General features: G+C 35.3%; 1 protein-coding gene across 8 annotated transcripts in view; it reads right to left on the reverse strand.

The window, feature by feature from the left end:
- ROBO2 (roundabout guidance receptor 2) overlaps nucleotides 1–25,857 on the reverse strand; it is a 668,594-nt gene that overhangs the window by 97,526 nt on the left and 545,211 nt on the right. For all 8 annotated transcript variants that reach the window (XM_058184861.1, XM_058184864.1, XM_058184867.1 and 5 more), the window contains 4 exons: nucleotides 20,618–20,742; nucleotides 15,087–15,258; nucleotides 9,466–9,671; nucleotides 1,622–1,703 (listed from right to left, as the gene is read on the reverse strand). In XM_058184861.1, the coding sequence (XP_058040844.1) occupies nucleotides 1,622–1,703; nucleotides 9,466–9,671; nucleotides 15,087–15,258; nucleotides 20,618–20,742 (585 nt within the window). The remainder of the gene's footprint in view (nucleotides 1–1,621; nucleotides 1,704–9,465; nucleotides 9,672–15,086; nucleotides 15,259–20,617; nucleotides 20,743–25,857) is intronic.

The following is a 25,857-nucleotide window of genomic DNA, read 5'->3' on the forward strand; positions in this document are numbered from 1 at the left end:
TTTATTTATTTATTTATTTTGTCACAACATCATATAAAAAGATTTTATAGTATATAAACATATATATGAGTAAATATTGGGAGGTATAAGCATCTATATATATATAGGAAGAAGAAAAGAAAAACAATAGGACAGGAACGGTAGGCACATCTGTGCTCTTATGCACGCCCCTTATGGTCCTCTTAGGAATGGGGTGAGGTCAATAGTGGAAAGTTTTTGGTTAAAGCTTTTAGGATTATGGGAAGAGACCACAGAGTCAGGTAAAGTATTCCAAGCACTGATGATTCTGTTATTTACCTGTAACATCCAACACAGCACTCCAAGATGTTTCCCCACTTGAACTTGTGGCAACACAAGTGTATGTGCCCATGTCAGATATCTAAAAACATGGAAATAAGAAATACCAATCCTTTACTTAAAATATTCTTTTAAATATTTTTGTTGTGAACTAAGAGAGTAGTATGATTCAGAATTGTTATAAAGTGGAATACAATATTTCACAAAAAAGAATTATGTATTTCATTTAGTAAATTGAAATAATTCCTTAATTTTATTTGACTTATTTTCATGTTTCCATCCCAAGTTATGTCCCATATAACTACTATCACTAGTTTAAAGTTACAAATTTAAAGGGAAAGCATCAACTATTTCATAATAGGAAAATGGAACTGATCAGAGGATAGACTTTATATGTTTTACATAACATGAAGCATTTTGCCCTTAAACCAGTTCCCTTCAAACTTCCCCAAAATGAAAAAAACATGGATGCATCAGCTTATACTGCAAATGATTTTACATGTGTGTGATGATGTGAAATAAATTCAGTGACTTACACATTTGCATTAGATATTGTGATATTAGTATATAACTGCATCTTTGGGTGTTATGACATAATCCCACATATATTGCTATGTTGATGTCACTTTGGTCTGTTATGGAGACCATTGTCTCTGTACTTAATATTTCCTTCCATGCATACAGTTTTTAGGAGGGACAAATATGAAGTTTCTCAATATACTGAAGGGCCACAATGGCTATCATAGACAGTGCTTTTAGCTTGCTGACCTGTCTATGGAGTTCTGAATTAACTTTTGCCAATACAATGGCTTCTACCACTGGGTCTTGAAGCCATAAAGCTAGAGGGGGAGTAGAAAATGGGAAAGTTTCATTATATGTGTAGAAGGCTTGCACAATATTAAATTTTGCGCTTAACAAAAAACTTTAATAAGAAACAGTGATAATGTATTGAATGTCCTGTTTCATTGTAGTACATTTTTGTTTTAGTTTTCTGTATTATGTAGGCACAACTTTATTTATTTATTTATTTATTTATTTATTTATTTTGTCACAACATCATATAAAAAGATTTTATAGTATATAAACATATATATGAGTAAATATTGGGAGGTATAAGCATCTATATATATATAGGAAGAAGAAAAGAAAAACAATAGGACAGGAACGGTAGGCACATCTGTGCTCTTATGCACGCCCCTTATGGTCCTCTTAGGAATGGGGTGAGGTCAATAGTGGAAAGTTTTTGGTTAAAGCTTTTAGGATTATGGGAAGAGACCACAGAGTCAGGTAAAGTATTCCAAGCACTGATGATTCTGTTATTTACCTGTAACATCCAACACAGCACTCCAAGATGTTTCCCCACTTGAACTTGTGGCAACACAAGTGTATGTGCCCATGTCAGATATCTAAAAACATGGAAATAAGAAATACCAATCCTTTACTTAAAATATTCTTTTAAATATTTTTGTTGTGAACTAAGAGAGTAGTATGATTCAGAATTGTTATAAAGTGGAATACAATATTTCACAAAAAAGAATTATGTATTTCATTTAGTAAATTGAAATAATTCCTTAATTTTATTTGACTTATTTTCATGTTTCCATCCCAAGTTATGTCCCATATAACTACTATCACTAGTTTAAAGTTACAAATTTAAAGGGAAAATAATATAATACTTTTTTGGAAATAAAATATAATTAAGAAAGAGAGAAGTAAAAGTGTAGACATCTAAATCTGCTTTCTAATTGGTGGGAAGCCATGACTATTCAAGTACATTGTTAATCTAAGTCCATATAACAAATACATTCATTTCCTTTAACTATATGAAAGAAAATTGTTCATTCAAATAATGGTATTTCTGAATTATATAATTGCTTTTGTACATGATTATTTAATCAAATATATAGGCTATACAGTATATAGCATATTCCTCAGTGTATGTATTTGATATAAATTATAAACTGTATAACAACTCACACAATACCAATTGAACAGAATATGTATATATGTGTCATAAACTGGATGGATGGATGGATGGACAATCTTCACTGCAATAATATAAATTTGGTAACATTATCTTCCCTAAAAGATTGAATTTAATCATATTATCTCCATACAAGAATTGTTCTCAACTTGTTGAATAGACCAGATAAATAATACAGTCATCATTCTTTCATTGGCTGGTCCAAGTATGATAAGAGTTTCTGCTAATTGAAGAAATCAGTCCTTAGAAATAGTTCTCCTTTGAAGCATATTCTAATTTGTTCATGTTCCACTTTGAATAAGTCATTTATAATTCCTATCAATAATCCACATATTAATTATCAGTGTTAATACTGTTTGCTTCACCTATTTTCAAAGTTTAATCTAACGTCTTATACTTATTCCTTCAAAATCAAAAGTGGCAAGTAATTCTAGCAAGGAAACTATTTGGCTTCTCTCTGAAGGCTTTTCAGTTCTATAGTAATGTGGAGCTAATACTGAAAAACTTGCCATATGTATATGTAGAAGAGATGACACAATGCCTTTATGTTTAGGTCACATATGTTGTTGTTGATTTGTTGTTTAATTGTTGCTTCTCAGTTAATTGATTCACTTTTTATCACCTAATCCAGTGATGGCTAACCTTTTTCCTGTTGCATGCCAAAAGTGGGGGGAGAGCAGGGGATCATGCGCATGCATGCCCACGCCCATAATGCAATGCCCCCACATGGCCCATCCCCACACATGCGCACATAACCCCCCACTCCCCCACACATGTGCATGTGACCCCTGCTCCCACTGCGCATGTATGCATGACCACCCCTGTGCATGCATGCCATACCCCACGCCATCCGTTTTGGGCCTGGCAAGACTCCCTGAAGCCTTCTGGGACCAAAAATGGGCTGTGTGGGGGCACTGCTGGAACCCGGAAGACTGCCAGTGAAGTGCCTCCCCCAGCCCACCATCAAGAACAAGCCAGCGCAGTCCCCTGCCCCTTCTGCCAAGGGAGCATGCCCGCTTCCCGGCAGGTACGTCTCTTACCCTGGCACCAGACAGACATTCCTTTGACAGCGCTTTTTTCCTAATGGCTGGAGAGGGGGTGTCAGCGATTCTCTTCCATAATCCCAGCCACAAGCGGCAGGGTGAGAACTGCTGCGCAGCACCAGGAAAGTAGCAGGGGGAATGCTGCTTTTTTCCTGGTGGCTGGTGGGGGCAGTGGTGATTCTCCTCCAGAATCCCAACTGCAAGCAGCAGGGTGAGAACCGCTGCCCTCACCCGCCACCAAGAATAAGCAGCGATGCTTCTGCTATTTTCCTGGGGCTGCAGGGCTGCACAGCGCTTTTCACCCTGGCGCTTGTGGCTGGGATTCTCGAAGAGAATTGCTGCCACCCCCTCTCCAGCCACCAGGGAAAAAAAGCAGTGTTCCCCCTGCTACTTTCCTGGTGCTGTGCAGCGGTTCTCACCCTGCTGCTTGTGACTGGGATTATGGAGGAGAACCGCCACCCCCTCGTCGCTTGTCACCGAGAACAAGCAGAGCTGCTGCTGCTCTTCTGGGGCATCCAAGCTGGCCAGGTGCTCCGGATCACAGATGCGTATCGCCATGGGCTGGTGGGCTAGGGCCGCACAAGAAGGCCCTGAGCAGGCCTCAGGCAGGGAGGGAGGGAAGCCCTGGCCTGCCTGTCCTAGCCGACAGCTCTCTCCCCTAGGAAGTAACCTCTGGGATCCCATCTCCGCATCTTTGGGCATGTGAGCTGTTCTTTGCGTGCACGTGCGGGGAGCTTCGTGTGCTCAAGAAACCAGAAGACCAAGTGGCCAATGCACATGCGCACTCTGGAACCTGGAGATCATCTTCCCAGCACACACATGCACACTGGACAACTGCTCTTTCGGTTTCTGGAGCTCCTGTGTGTGTGATGACCAGCTGGCTGGCATTCCAGAACCCGGAAGAGCGACGGGCAATGGCTCTGCATGTCCGGAGAGATGGCTCTGTGTGCCACTTCTGGCACATGTGCCATAGGTTCGCCATCATGGACCTAATCCTATAATACTAAAGAGTTCAAGGAAATGTTTTATTGAAATATTATATTTAAATATTAAAAATATTTTACTTAACATTCATATTTCAATATTTGTGCTATCTTGGTAAAATAGTAAATTTTAATCACTGGGCTAATTTAAATAAGTTTTTTAAATCGTATTTTAAACTTGTATATTGTATTGTCGGTTTTATTATGCCTGTACACCGCCCTGAGTCCTTCGGGAGAAGGGCGGTATAAAAATCAAATCAAATCAAATAAATAAATAATAATAAATAATCTTCATTATGGAAAAATATAATGTAAAAATCTGTATTTTCATCAATTTACTACATTTGAGGTAAGTCTTGATTTATAAAATAAAAAAGAAATAGTAATGCTAAATAAAATAGTATAGGTAGAATAATCAAGGCAAGAAACATAACTCAAGTTAATTTATACCACTTCATAATTCTCTATCATTGCTCCTACTCTGTTAATGTATTGATTCATATTTGCTGCATTTGGTTCTTCATGCCTTTCTTCTTTCAAATATTTATCTTATGATTCAGATCTTTGTCTTTCTGAGCTATAAATTTAAGTTCCTTTTCCTATATTGTCACTCTCTTTTCTATTCAGTCCACTTTTATTCATCATCCACCCATTATTGATCCCACCTCTACTTGTTTTATTATGCACACTTAAATTCCCTCTTCTCATTTACCTTTATATTACTTCTGCAATACTTCTGCAATATTCATTTTTGTAGTAACAAAGTGGACAGACTCAAACTAATAAAAAGCCATTTTTATTTCTTTTGATATTCAGTCTCTAGAGCAGACAAGGTTCAGCTTAACACATTTATCAGCAGATCACATTTTAATTCTCCCATTTATTTACTTAATAACTATTTTAAAGTACACAAATTAGTCTACTTGCTTTAATATTTCATAATTTATGAGTATGTAGTAATTGTTCACACCATTTCCCGTTAGTCACAAATATTCTGGTCTTGATTAATTAATTTTCAGATTTATATGATCTATTAAATCATATCATTAATGTAATATTTGGTAGGAATAAGTTCTCTATAAACAACACAAAATACCATCTAATTCTCAAATACGCATACTCTGAAGTCTGTAACAGCACATGCCTTTAGCATCATCAGAAACTGTCCTAATATACTTTTATTTTAATGTATTAAAAAAACAAAAGGAATCATCACATGTTCCTAGATTATTCTTGGCTCAATGATGAATTGTTTGGTAAGCATTCTCTTTTTTTCATGCATGATATGCTTCCATATTACAAAATTCTTACCTTATTTAGAAAACAATTTTAATTCCACATACATGCAAACATTTCATGATTCAAATATTTTTACTTTGTCACATTCTTTCTCTCTGTGAGGATAGCATAAATGGCACTACCAAATTTTGCTGATTGTCATCATATATGTCGAGTTAAAATGCTGATAATCCCTGATAGTTATGAATTAATTTTATTTTTAAAATTAAAATTTTATTTTAATTTTATATAAAAATGATAACCCCAGTTTCAAAAATGAAACTGAATAATTCAAATTGTCAACTGTAGAAGTACAAACCATAAAAAGCTGATTTAAAGGAGGCCATTACCACAGAGAGACTATTATGACATCCTAAAGATTGGAATAAATAAACCAACAATCATTATATACTACAGGTCTATTAATAGCAGGGTAAAATAGGTACACATAACAAGTGAAAGGTGGAAGGCTATCCTGGAATTTATAAAGAACAAGATTGACTAATAAGCTGTTATTTCAAATGAAACTACATCACATGAAACTTGGAAAAGATAAAGACATTCAAGACTGTCTTGGACAACTGCACGGCATTATGGACAAAGAATAAATATGTGGCAGCTTTATTTTATGTAGCCTACCTGAATCACATAGTCCACTTAAAAAAGCTTAGAAATAAGGGTTGAGGCAGAATTAACATTAGAATTTGTTAAAGAAATGCTTGTAGATGAGTTTCAATGCAGAAAGTAAGCCAAGGGGAAAATAATGATCAAGATGAAAAGACAGTATTAAAGTCTAGAAACACTAGACCTGGATGAGACTTTGACTGAGGATTCTATGAAAAACTTCCTTGATATTTCTTCATGCGGTTCTTAGTGATACATTAGATACTGCATCAAGCTGTTTTGCTGGCCATTTCCAGTAAAATAGCTGGATAAAGCAAAGCAAAGAAGCCCGCCCTTTTTTTTTTACTTGCCAGTTTTTATTTGTGGTGTTGAGGCAATTTCACTTTTCTATGACAAGTTGCTGCCTTAGATTTGTCAGAGACAAGGCAGCTCTGCTTTGCCAAGTTCTAACAGATACTGGAGTATATAGAAAAGAAACTAGAAATTAGAATTAGAAATAACTTTAACTAGCACAAAAACACATCTTCCATGTGGAAAAGAGAGTAATTCAGAAGAAATTCACAATGTGATAAGATAAAGGCTAACACCAGTGAGCAAAAATAAAATGATTGAATGCAATTTTTAAGGTTACCAAATGCTACTGAAAGGCTTGTCAGACCTATTCTTTAAATAAGTGATACTAGATGAGAAATGAGCAATTTATCCTTCTGAAGGACAGAAAGAATAGGATATTTTGATAAAATTCAGAAAGTAAAATGGAGATTATCAACATATATTGTTCTAAATTTAAAAAGATATTGTTGTGGCCTAGCGGCCACTGGCCTCTCCAACAGCCGAATCAGATGAGGAGGCATGGGAGTTAGGGCCAGCATCAAGGCAACTTGAGAGCTCTGAGGGGGAAGAGGGAATGGAACTGTCAGAAATAGAGAGAGGCAGAGCCTGGGCTGTCCATCAGCCTCCAGATGGGGAGTCAACAGTCCCCAGGCCTGGAGGTAGCCGATGAGGAAGAGGAGGAACAGCTGGGTCCAGTGCCTGTGCATCTTCTCGTAAAATCATTAATAATAAAATTACTGAAAAGAGAAATTGCGTAGGGAAGCCAAAAAACTGGAAATTGGCAGCAGCCGCAGAAATAAAATCCATGTACCATAAGCAGATATGGAAACACACTTTTCTTTAACTTAATGGAGAAATATATGTGAATATTTAAAGAAAAATATAATACAGATGACATTATGTTCTGCAAACAATTGTTCCTGTTTTATTGAATTACAAATAGGCATTTATGCTCACATACATTCTGAAAAATCTCTTTTAAATCAAATCCAAAATTTGGCTTATTTTATATGTATCTACTTTATATGTTCATATGGGTGCATATATGTGCCTGGGTAAACATGGATTTATAGAATACAGATATCAAAATACGAATGCATTTTTTTTAAAAAAATATTTTAGAACTAAAACTCTTGAAGGAGCATTTTTTCAAAATTATGTATTTATTTATTTATTCATTTGAGTGCCTTTTCAGTATTGCAAGCACTCAAGACAACACATAATAATAATAAATTAAACTAATATTTATATACAAATCTTTGGGGTGCTTATTCTAGTTTGTGCAGGTAATTTGGTAACAAGTTTTGAATAAATAGAATTTAATGAAAATAATGATTTGGAAATTAAGGGCTGGGAAAACATAATAAAGTTTCTTGAATCAATTTACTATCTCATGTATTTTGGGAAGAAAACTGTAAATATATATCATTCATCTGTTAGTGATGGATGAGTTAGAAAATAAATACAAGGATAACTACTTTGTAGCTAAGCAACAGTATTCTTTCTTCCTAAACTACAAGTGAAATTTATCATATGTTGAGGTAATTACTGATATGTTTTACTATTTATTCTTGCCTATCAGTAAACTTGTCTCCTTTCAATTTTCTCACGTGTTCCATACCTATTACTTAATTTATATTTATATGTTAATGTTCACAAACTTTCTTCTCTTTAATAAATAAAATATTGTTTGTAACAGTTTAATCAATGCCTACTCCTGAGTTTTTTATAATTAATATATTTTTAAATGTCACTCTTAAAAAAATATTCATTCCTTCATAAAATTTATAGGCTGCCTATTTTACCTAAATGTTATTTTATTCAGAACAAAGTTAAGCAGTATAAAGATCTGCAGTGGCTAGAATACAGTACTGCAGGCTACCTCTGCTGCCTCCCGGCTGCCTGTAATTTGGCAGTTGAAATCATACCAGTTGAAAGTCTCTCAAAAATATTCATCTTTCTTTGCTCTAATTACTTTATAGCTGATTGAGAGAGAGAGATATTGCAGATTGTTATCTTGATGAAAAAGTGGCTATGGGACAAAATATATTTGAGCCTTTAGTTGAATGCATTTTCCTTCTATCCATGCAATACTTCCTATACCACTGGCTATTACAATTTATTAACACATACCAGAGACATCACTGTATTTAATAGTTGACAATGTGTTCTTTTCAGCAAATGCTTTGCTCTTTTTATCTTAAAATGTTTCTCTTTTTAAAAGATGTGCCGAAAGAGTTCAGTTTTTGTTTCACATTGTCCAAATTTTGCTCCACCATATTTCAGATTCAAGATTTTCTTTTGGATAGTTTAGAAAATCATTTTTGTGATGAAGTTGGACAAAAGATTTCATGTTGTCAACTCTTCTGTGCAGATCATTGTTATATAGCCAACACTTATTTTGGTTATACTGGATTTGTGGATAACTATTCCAGTGTCTGCTATATTTTAGCTTAGAGGATGCCATGGCTATTGAAAGTAAATATAACAAAATCATAACCTGAAAGTTTGTAAGACAGAGTATTTGTTTCCTATAGAATTTTTTTAAACTGCACAATAGCCCTAGAAATTCCATTTTGTAAAACCTTACTAAGAACTTCACTTACAGAAAAAACAAGAAAGGAAGGTATAAGAGAGGAGCAGGAAGAACAGATTTAATAGGAAGATAGTCCAAAACTCTGCACTAGCCAATTTTTCTTACTTGGAGCATGTAAACAACTACACAGACAGAGTAACTATGCATTTAAATTGGAATAAATATTTCAGAAATTGTGTCAGCTTCTGTTCATTAAGGGATTTATTAACCCAGAGTGCCTAAACTTCTACATGTGATGTACAATCAATAAATAATTAAGCAGCTCTCATTTAACTATTACTCTCTTGATTTCAGAAAGGTAAATATGTTGTTACAACATATACTCACCCGTAAAGGTTTAATTTGCAAGGTTCCTTGATCTTGTATAAATGTCCTTGGATCTCTGCCAAGAAAAGTAAATCCTTCTTTTAGCCAGCTGATAACAGGCATTGGGTCACCAGTAGCTTTGCACTTCAGTAAAGCTGTTCCATCTACAGCCAATGTCTGGTTTACAGGTCCCTGGAGAATGATGGGTGGAGGCCTATCTGTTAAAACTGAATTTAAATATATATATGTGCATATATTAGTAGATATCCTGTAATATTCAGACTCAGTTGCCACTATTTTGAAAAACATTTTCTAGAAAATCATATTAGTTGCTAAGAGTGAGTTTGTTAAGGCAGTGGACTAGAAACTTGAAGACCATGCACTCTAATACCACCTTAGGCACAAAGTCAGTTGAGTGACCTTGGGCTAGTCACATCCTCTCAGCCTCAGGAAGAAAACAATGGAAAACCATTTCTGAAATCTTGCCAAGAAAACTACAGGAACTAGTCAACAATGATTCAAAGGCACAAAAAAAGAAAAAAGTTTTCTAAAGAAGGTATTTATTTATGTTGTTTATTACTGTGTTGTTTATTAAATTATTAAGTAATCCCTTTCAACAACTCTCTGTTAAGTTGTACAATTACGTATTTTGTGTAATATAAAATGAAGGAATAAAGGATAAAAGTGAATACAGTTTAAATTAAGAGTTACAAATCCTGTTTATAGAGTTTGTATCAAAATCCTAATGGCATAAAAATAATGTAAGCAAATTGAAATAAAACAATCCAAATTCCATTAGTAGTTCTACAATTAATATTCTGCAACATACCTTTTTTGATATTAAAAATCTTTTTGCAGTAAATCAAGGAAAACGTTTTTTGTGACTTTGTAAAAATATGGTTAGCTCCAAAGTGACCTATATACACATGACAAATATTTTCCATGGAATTACTTCCAGAATATTTTCTGAATGTACAAGATGCATTACAAAGTTAAGAACACCATACATTCTATTATATATATATATATAAAACTATATATCCACTCTGAACATTTCTTGGGAATGACAGGGACATTTTTCATATCCATAGCCTTCTGGATTAATGGATACATTGAGAAACTAGTAAGCTATTTACTACAATGTATGTAAACCATCATTAAGGGTATGGTGTTCAAAAATGTCTTTGAACAAGGATGTAAAATGTATTTATATCCTTAAATTACAGTATTAAAAAAATCTTGTGATTTAGACATGTAAGATTACTTATATATTTCGTTTGGCAACTGAGCTATTTCATATATTTTGCAAGGTATTTTCATAAAAGAAATATTGCAAGATTGTTCATTGTTTTTAATATAATTGCATTGTAATTTATTCTTATTGTAAATGTTACTCAGAAAAAAGGAAGAAAACAAAACTAAGTATTGTAGAAGAAGATCAACAGTCACTAAAAAACATACAGCAAATCGTATTATTTTAATTGTTTTATTTAGTAATGAGTAAATATATCATTGTTTTTATTGATTAAAACAATAAAATATACATATAAGCCCTTTCCAGAGTCTTGTTGAAATGTAAGAACCCTAAATTTATTATAGTTGTATGAATAAAATTGAATATTAATAAATTTGTTGAATGTGATAATCATATCTACATGGGGCTCCCCTTGAAGGGTACCCGGAGACTCCAACTGGTCCAGAATGCGGCTGCGCGGGTGATAGAGGGAGCACCTTGTGGCTCCCGTGTAACACCCCTCCTGCATAATCTGCACTGGCTCCCGGTGGTCTTCCGGGTTCACTTCAAGGTACTTGTTATCACCTTTAAAGTGCTCCATGGCTTAGGGCCAGGATATTTACGGGACCGCCTACTGCCACCATTAGCCTCTCACCGACCAGTGCGCTCTCACAGAGAGGGCCTCCTCCGGATACCATCAGTTAAACAATGTCGGCTGGCGACCTCCAGGGGGAGGGCCTTCTCTGTGGGGGCTCCTACCCTCTGGAACGAGCTCCCTCTGGGGCTTCGTCAACTCCCCGACCTCAGGTCCTTCCGCCGCGAGCTGAAGATATTGCTGTTTCGAAGAGCAGGACTAGCGTGAACGTAGTTTTAAATTGGGGTTTTAAATCAGGGGTTTTAAACGGGGTTTTAAATTTGTATTTAAAAGTTTTAAGCCATCAATTGAATTAATTTTCTATTCTTTTTTGCTGTTTTATATGTATTATATGTTTTCTGTTGTTTTATTGGCTGTGAACCACCCTGAGTCCTTCGGGAGATGGGCGGTATACAAATATAATAAATAAATAAATATCATTATGACTTGTCAATGTATTACCTACCCTTTAAGTCAATGTATCGGCTACTCTTTAAGACAAAGCCACAAGTCCCTTTGTTTATCTTATATAAGCAAATACTTTCAAAATGAGTTCAAGCACGTAATATAGCCATTGTATATATTTGTACAAAAGCAAACAAGGGAAAAATACATGTATTTTAGGTTTTTTTTTTATGCTTCACTAATGGAGCAGGAAAAGATGGCACACTTCATAGACATTTTTATACAATTTCAAAACTATTTAAAGTTTTGTAAACTGTGCTCAGACATTGGTACAGATTGCTGTTACTTTAACTGTTGATTTGTTTTCACAAATTAACAAAAGTCTAGAAAATTATTTTATTTTATATTTTTTCTAGTAGCTCCATAACATTCCAGTAGATAGAAAAGCTAAATGAAATGTAATCCTTATTATATGAAATTCTTTATATAGTATTTTAAACTAAATCCATCTTTAAAAAGTGACTATAGGTGGCTATAGAAATCAAATAACTAAACAAAACAAAACAAAACAAAACAGATAAAAGATAGCAAGAGTAACTAACCCAGGTGAGGTTTTTATTTTAAATTTGTTTTTAACATTTAACATGCTGGGAATCAATCGGCATATAAATATAACAAATGCATAAATAGAAGTCAGGACAGGTTATTGTTTGTGTTCCACAAAAATAAATCCTGTTAAGAATAAAATTCTAATAACTCATGCGTCCAATTTGACTTACTCCTTTCACATCCTATTGCATTTAAGTTTTCTCCCAGTACCATTTGCAAACATTAACATATCATGACCTTTTGACCAATAACTGAATGTACTGTTTAATCATAGCTCATTCATATCAGTGAATGAAATACTATGACAGAAACATAGGCACATATTTTAATAATACTGTTCTTCCATTAATTTTAAATGTCTATGTTATCTTCATATAACAATGAACTGCATCAAAATGAATCATTTTGTCCTAAAGAATGAAAAAGGCAATATTTAAAGTGGGAACATAACTATACTTAACTGTAGTATTCAGGATTTAGCTGCATACTTTTAAAGATATAACAATAAGAAACAAATTCTTTCTTTTTCAATCAGGCATTATAATATTTTGAGAAAAGAAAGCCCTGGTTCATTCCACCAGAAAATGCTGCTGAAGCTTTACCTATAAATCATGACGAATATCTGCTTGTGAAAAGCCAGATAATTTTAAATTAGCCTTGTTATTTTTTAATGAAATATCTAAGTATCTACAGAACTGATGAAACAAAATCTTTAACACAACATTTTTAATGGTAAAAATTCTACAGTCTGCCAAAAAGGTATTTAATAAGATTGCAAAAACAGATGGCTCAGAATTCCCTGAAATACAAATCAATTTTGCATTGAATTGTTTTAATATTAATGACAAAGCAAAAACTTTTGGGAGAAAATTTCAAAGAAAGAATGTTCTTCAAAAAAAATTATAAACATTATGTAAAATAAAATATTTTACAATACATTATAAAGATAATTTATCAAAATGCTTGATAACTATGCCAAATGCAGCTCAATGACTTTTATTTTACACTTGAACTGCAGATACTCAAATATCTCATGAAGAGAATGATTCATAATTAAGCTACTTTTTAAACTGCCTTCCCTAGATAAATGCCTCAATCTTCTTTCAGTAAAGTTTTGATTTCAAGAATTAACCACTACTTCAAATCATGTTACAGTCCTCACCTCAAAAAAAATGAGATTGTATTTTTAAAACTCTCTCAGCAGATATTATAATATATAATATTTAAGATGACTTAACAGCAAATATTTTAATGCAAAGTGCTATAAAAAGAAAGTGTGTTAACTATCCATATTTCTATTGTAAGTAAAGACCAGAAATTCAGCTGCTAAATAGGAAAAATTTGATTTTTTCTTAATATCTAGGTCTGAATAACTTGCAAGTCATGTCTGTCAGCCTGCAGGAGAGTGAAGAAAGTTAACCTCATTTTTCTGCTTGTAAGTTATAGCTTTCAGAATAAAACCAAAAGGAGGTCATGTATCACCTTACATATAATATATAGGGCTGTTGGATATAACACAGATATAAAAATACCTAAGGCACATGTGGAGTTTCCAATTTACCTTTTTATATTTCTTAATATAAATGTGTGGGATTATTATTAGGAACTTTATGCATGTCATATGAATAGTGAAAGTTTAATCAGCCATGATATAGAACATCAGGGCTATATTCAGACAATTTAGATATTAATTATTATAGCGTGCTTCCCCAAAAATAAGATCCTGTCTTATATTTTTTTGAACTCTGAAATAAGCATTTGGCCTTATTGCCATGCACTCAAAAGCCTGATTGGGCTTATTATCAGGGGATGTCTTATTTTGGGGGAAACAGGATAGTATAGTGTATTATTTTATATATAGGTAGTTCTCATTCAGTGACTGCTACTGGTATTCAACACTGGTTGTTAAGCAAAAGTGACAATTACATGACCACAACTTATGATTTTACTCCAGTTTTCTTTTGTTTTTTGCTACTTCCTTCAGCAGAACTGGGTTTGCTTCTCTTTCTCTTTAAAAACATTTTGATATGATGAAAATAAGCAAGAGGAGACAGATGCTGGAAAGGACATAACTGCGGGGCATAAGCTGTTAAACTGGGTGGGTTTTTTTTTTAGCATGGTCGTAACTGGTCACTAAATGAGGCAGATGCTAAGCAACAACTTATTATACTCATTACATTATATAAAAAATTCTGCCTCTTACCTCACAGTCATTGTTCTGAAAGAGATTTTATGCTGTTTCTGAAAAGTATGGTCTGGACTAAGAATTCATTCATTTGGTATAATGCATTGTATCCAAAATAATTTCTATCCCTTTGTCATAGGACATGTATATCTATATGTATATGTATATTTCCTGTAACAATTGATTGCATGTAGGATTTTACTTTGGACTAAAGCTACATGCAGATTTACAATTATATAATATGGGGATTACTACTTCTAGTTTAGTTCTTCCACTAATTAAATACTTTTAGTAGCTATTAAAAATAAATACCAATAGGAAATAATTAATTATCTGCATATAAGAAGTCCTAAACAATCTCCACTTATCTTAACATTTGAATGAGTGAACAGGGTATTTGGTTTCAATTATGCTTGACTTGGTAATTTCTTATTTAAGCCACCCTAACTGCCTTTTGGTCAATCCAAATAATTGGTTTAGAATAGATCTACAAACAATTCATGATTTGGGATCATAAACATATATAAAGCAATATATAGCAACAATAACAGTATATCATGAAGGTTATTTCTTACCATCTGTAACTTCCAACTGAGCTTTTGCTAAGATACTTCCAGCAACTGTGAGTGCTTGACAGATGTAATATCCTGCATCAGCCCGCTGAATATTTGTGATAGTAAGATCTCCAGTTGGTGACACAGAATACCTGGCATTAGGCTGGAGAGGCTGATTCGGGAATAAAAGATTCTGTAGAGATAATGCAGATCATTTAGTTCAAAAGCTGAAACACTAATGATTTTCTAAGTAACAGCAGCATTCTTCACAATGGGCACATTGTTATGTACATATTACACTTCCTCTGAGATAAGTTGGTGCAATTTTTAACTGGAACTTCTTTATATAATTTTTAATATGATAAGTATTATTTGTAAAATATGATTTTCCTTACTGATGAAATATTCAGCTAGATATTATAATTTGGATAGTATAATTTAGGCTATTGTTTTTTTGGGGGGCATTTAAGATAATTTCCTTAAAGTTCCCAAACACAGCATAATTTTAGAAATCATTTTAATAAGTTTTAGAAATGCAAGTAATTACATAAGTAGTTTTGTCAGCAGATATTGCATTTCTAAAAAGAAAATTATATTATTTGCCATGTGTATTTAAATAATCTGATGTTAGTTGGAAATTGTTATGATTTTTCAAGGGACTGCCCTATAGTAAATTTTATTTGCTATTAAATGGTGATGCTGAATGTAAGAGCTAAATTTGTAAATGTTGACTGTGTTTTCACATGGACTTCATAAATAATGAATATTTTTCTAATAACAAATCATAAGAGCATGTTCCACCACCACCCCAAAAAAAATCTATGGTATGATTTAGTGAATGCGGGAATCCAATCATTAACAATAGAATCAATTATCCAAATACAATACTGAAAAAAAGAACATGGTTCACCTATTCAAGAGTATTGGAAATATACTGTTGCAATCCAACAGAGAATAAAGTATAAATATTCTTTAGTATAAAGTTGCTGCATGGACCGGGGGTTGGGAACCCCTGCCTTAAAATTTACATTATTAGGCTAATATAAGTAGCGGAAAGCCACATGATCATAAGGATTGTTGAAGACAATATAGTTTTCTTTTCCTTTCTTTCTTTTTGAGATAGGAAATGTAAAATTAAATGACAACTGGGTACCCAGAATAAAAAAAATATTATAATTTATATATTCAATTTAGGCAAAGTGGAAGTAATATGCCTTTACTATTCATGATAAAATGCAATGACAGGACTTTTAAATATTTAAAAGGTTGATGTCTCCTTATAAAGACCAGACATTTTTATATTAGAGTGGAAACATTAACCTGGTTAACCTCTGTTGCTTTACTGAAGCTCAATTAAGAAAACAACACGTGGGAATAATGAATCACATTGAACTATGTTTCAAGGTTTGATTATAAACAACTGAGGTATCAATTTTTATGTTACATTTATTTGCCAAAAAGAGAACATTTAAGCCCTCTGGGAACTTGGTCTCAATATTGTAATTAATTCTACAGGTTTGTAATTAAACAGCTTCAACATGTTACAATCAGTAGGTAACAGCATTCAATTAAAGAAGCAAGATACATTTTCACCTTAAAATGTTTTACCCTTGAAGTAATACCAATGAAAGTGGATAAAATAGGGTATTAACACTTTTCAATTACACTAAATGACTGTAATCCTGCAAATGCTATCCTACTTTAATTAGAAGCTCTTCTCTTTATTACATCATGATGGATGTCCACTTTATTAGATTCAAGTGTGACACTATGCCCACTTTACATAAACATTACCATGTTATTAAGACTTTAAATAACATATTTAAAATGTTTGTTAACAATTCGTGTTTAATTTTAAAAATGGCATACATTTTCTCTTCCAAGCAATTTTCTCAATAGCAAGCCAAAAAATAATTTTCTTCATAATGAAATCAATTTTTAAATTGTATGAATCAAGTCCTTCAAACAATGCTCACGCTGCACATTTATAAACAAACAGAAAACCTATCAAGCCTCGAAACAAAGAAAAATACAACAATTTGTAGGAGAAAATGTTGCATCCTCATCTCTGTGATTGTCTAATGTACAATGGTTACATTGAAAAATTACAGATGAATTATTTATTCAATTCACAAAGAGTGTCAATTTATATATTTTCTGGTTTAACTGATATATAACTGAGATAATATTTCAGTGGGTCAACCATATGGGTGCAGATTTTCATATAAGCTAGCTATCCTCAAAAATACATAGAAATAATTTCCTACTCCACTGAAAATGGCTGTTGTGGTTTAGAATGTGGAGAACAAGGCTAAATTTAGTGGGACAAGGGATAACATAATATATTTATATTTCCCAAAACTTACTGGTTAGCAAAGTAAATTAATCATTGATATAATGATCCTATAGGATAAATTCAATATGTTTCAGTCTTCAAAACAAGTAGTAGTAGTAGTAGTAGTAGTAGTAGTAGTAGTAGTAGTAATAATAATAATAATAATAATAATAATAATAATAATAATAATAACAACTTTTATTCATTAAACATGAAACTCAGTCAACTGAACAGTTAAAAATGTTTCACAAATAACATTGACTGGCTCTGATGGTTGATATGGGTTGCTGCTAGCATCCTAGGTATTGGCCAAGTATTTTTAAGAAAAGTATCTTGTTCTGAGTAGCACAATCTTTTGCAGTTCTGCTGGTGTTATTACAGGAAGCTGAAATGTCTTGATGTACTGTGTAAAATGATGTACTGAGGATCTGGCCCACGGCACGACTGAGGAACTAGTTGTGGCCTGGGAACAGGCCGCGGCTGGGGCCTTGGACCGTGTCGTGCCTTTGCGGCCTCTGACCCGGCGCAGATCTCGTCCGGCCCCTTGGTTCTCCGAGGGGCTGAGGGAGATGAAACGCCGGAGAAGACGCCTAGAGAGCACCTGGAGGTCCAGCCGTTCCGAAGCTGATCGGACACTAGTTAGGACCTATTCTAGGACCTACCTAGTGGCAATGAGGGAGGCGAGGCGTTCTTACGCCTCCACCCTCATTGCGTCGGCAGATAACCGCCCGGCCGCCCTGTTTGGTGACCCGCCCTCCTTCATCAGGAGGTGCGGGATGACCCGCTGCAGGGACGTGCCGAGGAGTTTAGTGGTTATCTATACGATAAAATCGCTCAGCTCGGGATGGTCTGGACCGAAATTGGGATGATCCAAGCGAGGGAGAGGAGGCACGCCTTGTTGAGTCTGTTTGGGATGAGTTTGACCCTGTGGCTCCCGAGGACGTGGACAGGTTGTTGGGAGGCTTCACGCCACTACATGTTTACTGGACCCGTGTCCTTCCTGGCTGGTACTGGCCACTCAGGAGGTGACACGAGGCTGGCTCCAGAGGATTATCAATGCTTCCTTGTTGGAAGGGTCTTCCTGCCGCCTTGAAAGAGGCGGTGGTGAGACCCTCCTCAAGAAGCCCTCTGGACCCAGCTATTTTGGGTAATTATCGCCCAGTCTCCAACCTTCGCTTTGTTGCGAAGGTTGTAGAGAGTGCTGTGGCGCGACAGCTACCCCAATACCTGGATGAATCCGTCTATCTAGACCTGCTCCAGTCCGGCTTCCGACCCGGATACAGCACGGAGACAGCTTTGGTCGCATTGGTGGATGATCTCTGGAGGGCCAGGGACAGGGGTTATTCCTCTGCCCTGGTCCTATTAGACCTCTCAGCGGCTTTTGATACCATCGACCATGGTATCTTGCTGCGCCGGTTGGGGGGATTGGGAGTGGAGGCACCGTATCGGTGGTTCTCCTCCTATCTCTCTGACTGGTCGCAGACGGTGTTGACAGGGGGGCAGAGGTCGTCCTCGAGGTGCCTCACTTGTGGGGTGCCGCAGGGGTCGATTCTCTCGCCCCTTCTGTTCAACATCTATATGAAGCCGCTGGGTGAGATCATCAGTGGCTTCGGTGTGAGGTACCAGCTGTACGCTGATGACACCCAGCTGTACTTTTCCACCCCAGGCCACCCCAATGAAGTTGTTGAAGTGCTGTCCCGGTGTTTGGAGGCCGACGGGTCTGGATGGGGAGAAACAGGCTCAAGCTTAATCCTCCAAGACGGAGTGGCTGTGGATGCCGGCATCCCGATTCAGTCAGCTGCAGCCGCAGCTGACTGTTGGCGGCAGTTATTGGCCCCAAAGGATAGGGTGCGCAACTTAGGTGTCCTCCTGGATGAACGGCTGTCGCTTGAAGATCATTTGACGGCCGCTCCAGGAGGGCCTTCCACCAGGTTCGCCTGGTTCGCAGTTGCGCCTTCCTTGATCGGGATGCCTTGTGCACAGTCACTCACGCCTGCTACCTCTCGCTTGGATTATTGTAATGCTCTCTACATGGGGCTCCCCTTGAGGTGCACTCGAGGCTTCAGTTAGTCCAGAATGCAGCTGCGCTGGTGATAGAGGAGCTACCGTAGCTCCCACGTAACACCGCCTCCCGCGCAGACTGCACTGGCTGCCTGTGGCCTTCGAGTGCACTTTAAGGTGTTGGTTACGACCTTTAAAGCGCCCATGGCTTAGGGCCTGGGTACTTACGGGACCGCCTGCTGTTACCTCATGCCTCCCACCGACCCGCACGCCTCACAGAGAGGGACTTCTCAGGGTGCCGTCCGCCAAGCAATGCCGGCTGGCGGCCCCAGGAAGGTCCTTCTGTGGGGGCTCCACACTCTGGAACGAGCTTCCCCGGGTTTCGCCAAATACCTGACCTTGGACCTTCCGCGAACTGAAGACACATCTTTTCATTCGCTGGGCTAACAATTTTATTGAATTTTATTGGTTTTTAAATTTTTAAAATTTTTAATATTAATCTTAAATGGGATTTTAGTTTTTTATATATTTTAAAGTTTCGGGCTAATTATAATAAGTTTTTTAATTCACATTTTAAATTGTACATTGTATTGTCTTTTTTATTTCTGCCTGTACACCGCCCTGAGTCCTTCGGGAGAAGGGCGGTATAAAAATCAAATAAAATAAATAAATAAATAAATAAAAATTCTTGGACATGGTGTCAAGTGCCCTGATGACAATGCGTATCACTGTCCTTGTTTCATCCAGAATTGCGTAGTTTCAATAGCCAGGTCATGATATTTTGTAATTTTTTTCCAATTCTTTTTCTTTAACTTTGGCTTTTCCTCAATAAATTGTATGCTTCAGTTTTCAACAACTGTGATATCTGGTATTGTGTTCCAAACGATGATCCGTCTGTATTTGAAAGTCCCATAAGATCTTCACCTTCTTATTTTCAACGACTTTTTCCACTTTATGTTCCCATGACTTTATTATTATTATTATTATTATTGCCATTCACAATACTGATATAAATAAATAAGGGAATTGTGCCCCTTTGCTGTGACTGCCTACAAATTGGAACATGATCTGCATAAACCTTTCACGTAATAGTTTTTTTATATATGCTTTGAGGAAAACCTCTATCAAGCAGATACCTTTCTGACACATATACCTGTATATATATTAATTATATATCTGTATATATATTAATTAAAGAATTAATTCTCAAACTTACCTGGCTGCCTTCCTTTTGCCAAAATACTGCTGGCTGAGGATTTCCTTTAGTTTCACATGGGAATGTTACTGTTCTTCCCTGGGCAACTATCTGATCACGTGGTCTTACCACAAACTGTGGAGGTGCTATGAGGTAAGAAGTCAAAATAAGACATTAAGAGGTGAAAGGTTTTAATAACTATATCAAAAAATTAAAAGTCACAATATTTTCAATTTTAGAAGTCAATTTTGACTCAAAAATAAAAATTGTACGTTAGCTGAATTAAAAAACAAGGAATGCAATTTTTTTAAAGAAGTATACATACAGCATATCTTGACGTTTTATTCTGTCAAAGTGTGGTCCTAGGTCTTATACAGTACATTTTAGGACCATAGGACGACTAATGGAAACTGTGCAATATAAATTTCTAAGAAATATCTTACAAATTCCATGGTGTGCCTCAAACATAGCCCTCCATTGTGAGACCTAGATCAAAATTAAGATTTAGCTATTTTTAAAATCTGTTGGTAAAAACTAACTTTGTCAACTTTGACACTAACAATAATTTTAGCACAGATGGAGGAGATATTTGCTAAATAAGCTGCAGCAGTACCATGTGACAACAACATTAGGTAGAAGGAATATGAGAAAGGTCTGATGGAAGAGAACTAGAGATGACGTGGAAATTAAAGGCCAAAATAATCCAAGTGATGGTAAGAGCACTCAGGGCTGTGACTCCTAAGCTGGGAGAGTGATTCCAATAGATCCTATGAATATCAGAGCTCTATGTTCAAAAGAGTAGGGACCAGGGGTGGGTTCTACTTACCTTTACTAGTGGTTTAAAATGGGCTCACGTGCGCACCAAGCTTCTGCGCATGCGCAGATTGTCTATGATGACATCTGGGTGGGTGGGCAGAGCCTCCCCCCAATTTTACTACCGGTTCGCAAGAACTGGACTGAACTGGGGGCAATCCACCACTGGTAAGGACAGCTAAGATACTGTGGAGAACCCTCAAACTCCCGGGTCTCTGGTAGAGAATTTGATATTCCTCAGTTTTCATTGGTTGAGAGAAATAGAGACATCCAGTGATGGCATACAAAACACCCAATGACTGCCTGCATAACCATATCTAATTGCTTTAAATTTAGAATTTTAGTGGTACTTTTCATTAATTTTTGCCATTTAACTTTAATTAGGGATATTATCTTAGCATTGAACAACAACATGACTTCATTGCTTGTTTCTAGGTTACTCGTATTTCAGGCTTTAGTTCTTTTTATATACTAATAATAGCACATTAGAATAGTCTAATAAATGGAAAGAATGTATTGTTGCTCTTGTTTGATGTTCGTTACTTTTTATTATGCTGGTGTGGATGATACTGTTATTAATACCATAGCACCCACACATTTTAAATAAAGACATCCATGGCTTTTTTTCATCAAAAATCCCAAAGATTTGGAATAATATATTTCTGAAAGGTAACAATTTAAGATTCATTATTTCCAGTTCATTCAGAAATAAACATGCAAAAGTTGTAGGTTTCATCTCATCTGTTTTCACAGGTTACATATGTGCATCTTTATTATATGGTGTGAGGCACTATGTAACAAACCAGGACAACTTATATCAAAGGTGGGCAGACTCTCAATAATTAGTGGCACAGCTCAGATTGTGGATTTTCCAGAGACTCTTCAGTAATTTAGTCATTTGGAAAAGGGCTGTCTTTCCTTGAGGGAGTTAAAATTATGAGAACTGGAGTGGAAAATCTTTGGGAGTCAAAAATCAACCTGAAAGCTAAAGCAAGGAGCAGAATCATACCATAAATATTGGTAATTTTGCTGTCAAACATTGTTGTCATGCTTTTAAGGAGATGGGGACCTACAAGTTGGGTGCTTGATGATAGATGCAAAAAGGGTACAAATCAGCATAGCTGCATGAGTCGCAGTAATTACCCCATTAATCGACAAGTGAAATAATAAAGGTAATAAATATTGATAATTTTCATTAAACTCTTTAGAATATTGTAGTAATCAGTTAATTACATAAAAATTCAGCAAAGACATAGTTTCATTAAAAAGATGAAGTTAGTTGAGATAATATTTGTATCAAATGGAATTAATACCAATTGGAAAAATAAAGAATTTTATATTTGGAACGCAACTATAAAAGCACAAAAAGGCAAAATTAACAATACTATTTAAATTTTAAAAAATGCTAATAAGATGTATTTAAAGCTGCTTGAAAAGCTTATAGTTCAACAGTTCAACAGTAGTTCATATGAAACTTTCATGATTTATTAACACAATCATAGGAAATGATGAGAACCCAAAATACATTTAATTCATATTGCAAGGTCTAGAACAAATATGTTCTGAATGTCCTTTCATTTGTATTCAAATTATTTTCTAATTGTGTAAACCTTGTGATTAACACTGAGATTCATAACTAAATTCATAAGTAAGCTTTTTTCTGAACTGAAAGTAGCTGATGTACAGTCCTATTAACATGATTGTAGACTACTCTTTCCTGAACTCATGGCTCTTCTAATAATTCTAATAATAATAATTGAGAGTTCTTCTAATAATAATAATTGAGAGTTCAGAAATGCTCATGACTTAAAAATCCACTGATTTATGGAGGTTTTATTGGGGCAACTACATATTTTTGTTTACGTAAAATCAATTTTCGTTTTAATTGCACTGTGTTATTATTCTTGTGCACTGCTGAGAGTTCCTGGTGGCATATTGGTAACCATACAAGTTTGTTGAATAAATAAGTCAAAATAAATAAATAAACTGATTTTTAAAATGAGTAAAAAAGTTCAGTTTAAACACAAGATTAAAATAATTCTATCTTCAATTCTATCTTCAATAACACAGCAAAATTTTCTCTGTCATACTCTCAGTAGTCCAAAAACAAATTTGGGGCATTTATATTTTTGTGTTTCTTATATTGTTCAGATGATATTTAAATTTAAATTTTATAACCAAAAATGAGAATTTATTCAAAATGCATATTGGATGTATTCGAATATATCCTATATGTCTGTCATTTGACATAGTTTGAACAGTTCAGATTCTTTGGATTGCATCTAGTATGTTTTTGTTTTGCTTTGTCTTCTGCCACATCTGTTTTGGGTTCACCGGCTTAAGGTTTGTGATGTCAGTTAAAATTGGCCTTAAGGGCTAGGGGAAAGAAAACAGGTATATGGAATCAGTTCCTTATTGAGACTCTTTTTTTTTTTTGGCCTACAGGGTAATCTCTGAATTGTCATATGGCCCTAAATCAGATTGCAATTTTAGAGAGAAATCCTACAGCCACTTATATGTCAATCTGAATCTAGCATGACACACACCATTGTGTAGTCATATTTAAAAACAAAAATTGGTGATAAGTTAAGAATTTAATATATGATGAATATATATGATTCCTGCAATTTTAACTGCTGAACATTTCTTATTAGATGCTAAGACTTTACAGATGTAACTAGTCAAAGGAAAGCATAGAAGTTACTAATGCACCAATTGCATGACTATCCTATTGATCTGGTACCAGGGCCTAAGATCTCACTTGGATGTCTCTACTCTTTATCACAATCTAAGTTGATAGCCTTGAAGGGATTCATTGATAAAAATGTGAAAAGAGGCTTCATTTTGACCCTTAGCCTTTCCTGCCATGGCTCCTGTGCTGTTGTTTACAAAGAAATTGGGAGAACCTAGTGTCTGCAACAATTATTGGCAACTGTATCAGATTTATAATACTCCTTGTATTATAATCATTATTCTTTATCATTCATTTCTGAATGTGTCTACAATGCTAAAGGTTTATCAAGTTAGATATTAAAGGTTGTACAATTTAATGTGCAAAAGAAAGAGAAATGAATGGAATACAGTGTTTTGAACATACTATGGGCATACTGAATACATGGTCATGTGTCTTGGATTGATGAATCCTCCTGTAATCTTCCAGCATTTTATGAGTGATGTGTTCTGAGATGTTCTGGATCACCATATCATTATTTATATAGATGATATTCTGATTTTCTTGACTTCTATTGCAGAGCATGAATAACATGTCAGACCAATTTACAGAGACTGCAGAAAAATCATCTATTTATAAAACTCACTTAGTATGATTTTGAGGAAGTCTGTAGTGACCACCAGAATCATGAACATCTTCAAACTACCAGGAAACTAAATCAAATACTAATCGATTCAACATTTTTCTTCGTTCACTTTAGTTTCAGAATCACATCCATTGCAGCCATAATAAATGTGCTAATGCCTTCTATGAACACTCTGACACTGACTCCCAATTGCCACTGTCAAACCTTCAGAAAGCACTGTTGCTCCAATGTTCCATTATCTCTACTATAGGACCTAAAGGAACAGTAACATCTAGATAGTTATGCAGAGACCTGTTGGAGGGAAATTGCAGGGGAAATTCTTCCAATTTAAGTTTTCGCTGAGCCCTTATGGGGCATGGTCCTAAGACTGAGCCACAACAGTCCATTGGCAAGACATTTTGGACAATTTTAAGATTCTGTATTTATTGAGTCAAAATTCCTCTGGCTCCATCTCCAAATGGAGGGGGAGCAATATGTCACTTCCTGTCCTGATTGCTGCTCAGTCAAGGATATTCCAGGAAAGCTGCCTGGGGAACTTCTATTAGTGTGAACATTGGAAAGTTCCTGACAAGCCATGTCCCTCTGTATAGTCACTGTACTAGACTATATCACTGAACTACCTGTGTCAAAAGGACCAAGAACTATATTGGTGGTTCATTTCATTCCCTGTAACTGCTTATTCACAGCAAAGGAGGTGCAAGTCTCTTTTTAAATAATATTTTCCATCTACATGAATTACATGAACATCTGGTTTCTTATCAGGGCCAGGAAATAACTGCTTCGTTTAGATGGTATTCTTAATAGGTTTGGGGGTGCAAGTCCATCTTTCCTTAGCCATCATACCCAAACAGACAGGCAAACCTGAATTTGTGAATGCTGTCCTTGAGAATATCTCAGTGATTATGTCCATTATCAAGAAGACAATTGGGTTGAGCTTCTGGCTGCAGTGGAGTTAGCCTACAACAATGTACCATAATCTCTATAAAGATATCTCTGTTCCTAGTTAATTATTTCTTTCTTTTGAATTCCTCTAATTCATCCATTCTAGTAAAAGATCAGTTTTCATAGGAATTGATGGCAACCCATCAATTTCAATTGAAATTGCATAACAATAACTGCAACTATATTTTG

The sequence above is a fragment of the Ahaetulla prasina genome, chromosome 5 (genome assembly GCF_028640845.1).
Source record: "Ahaetulla prasina isolate Xishuangbanna chromosome 5, ASM2864084v1, whole genome shotgun sequence".
Classification (NCBI taxonomy): Eukaryota; Metazoa; Chordata; class Lepidosauria; order Squamata; family Colubridae; genus Ahaetulla; species Ahaetulla prasina.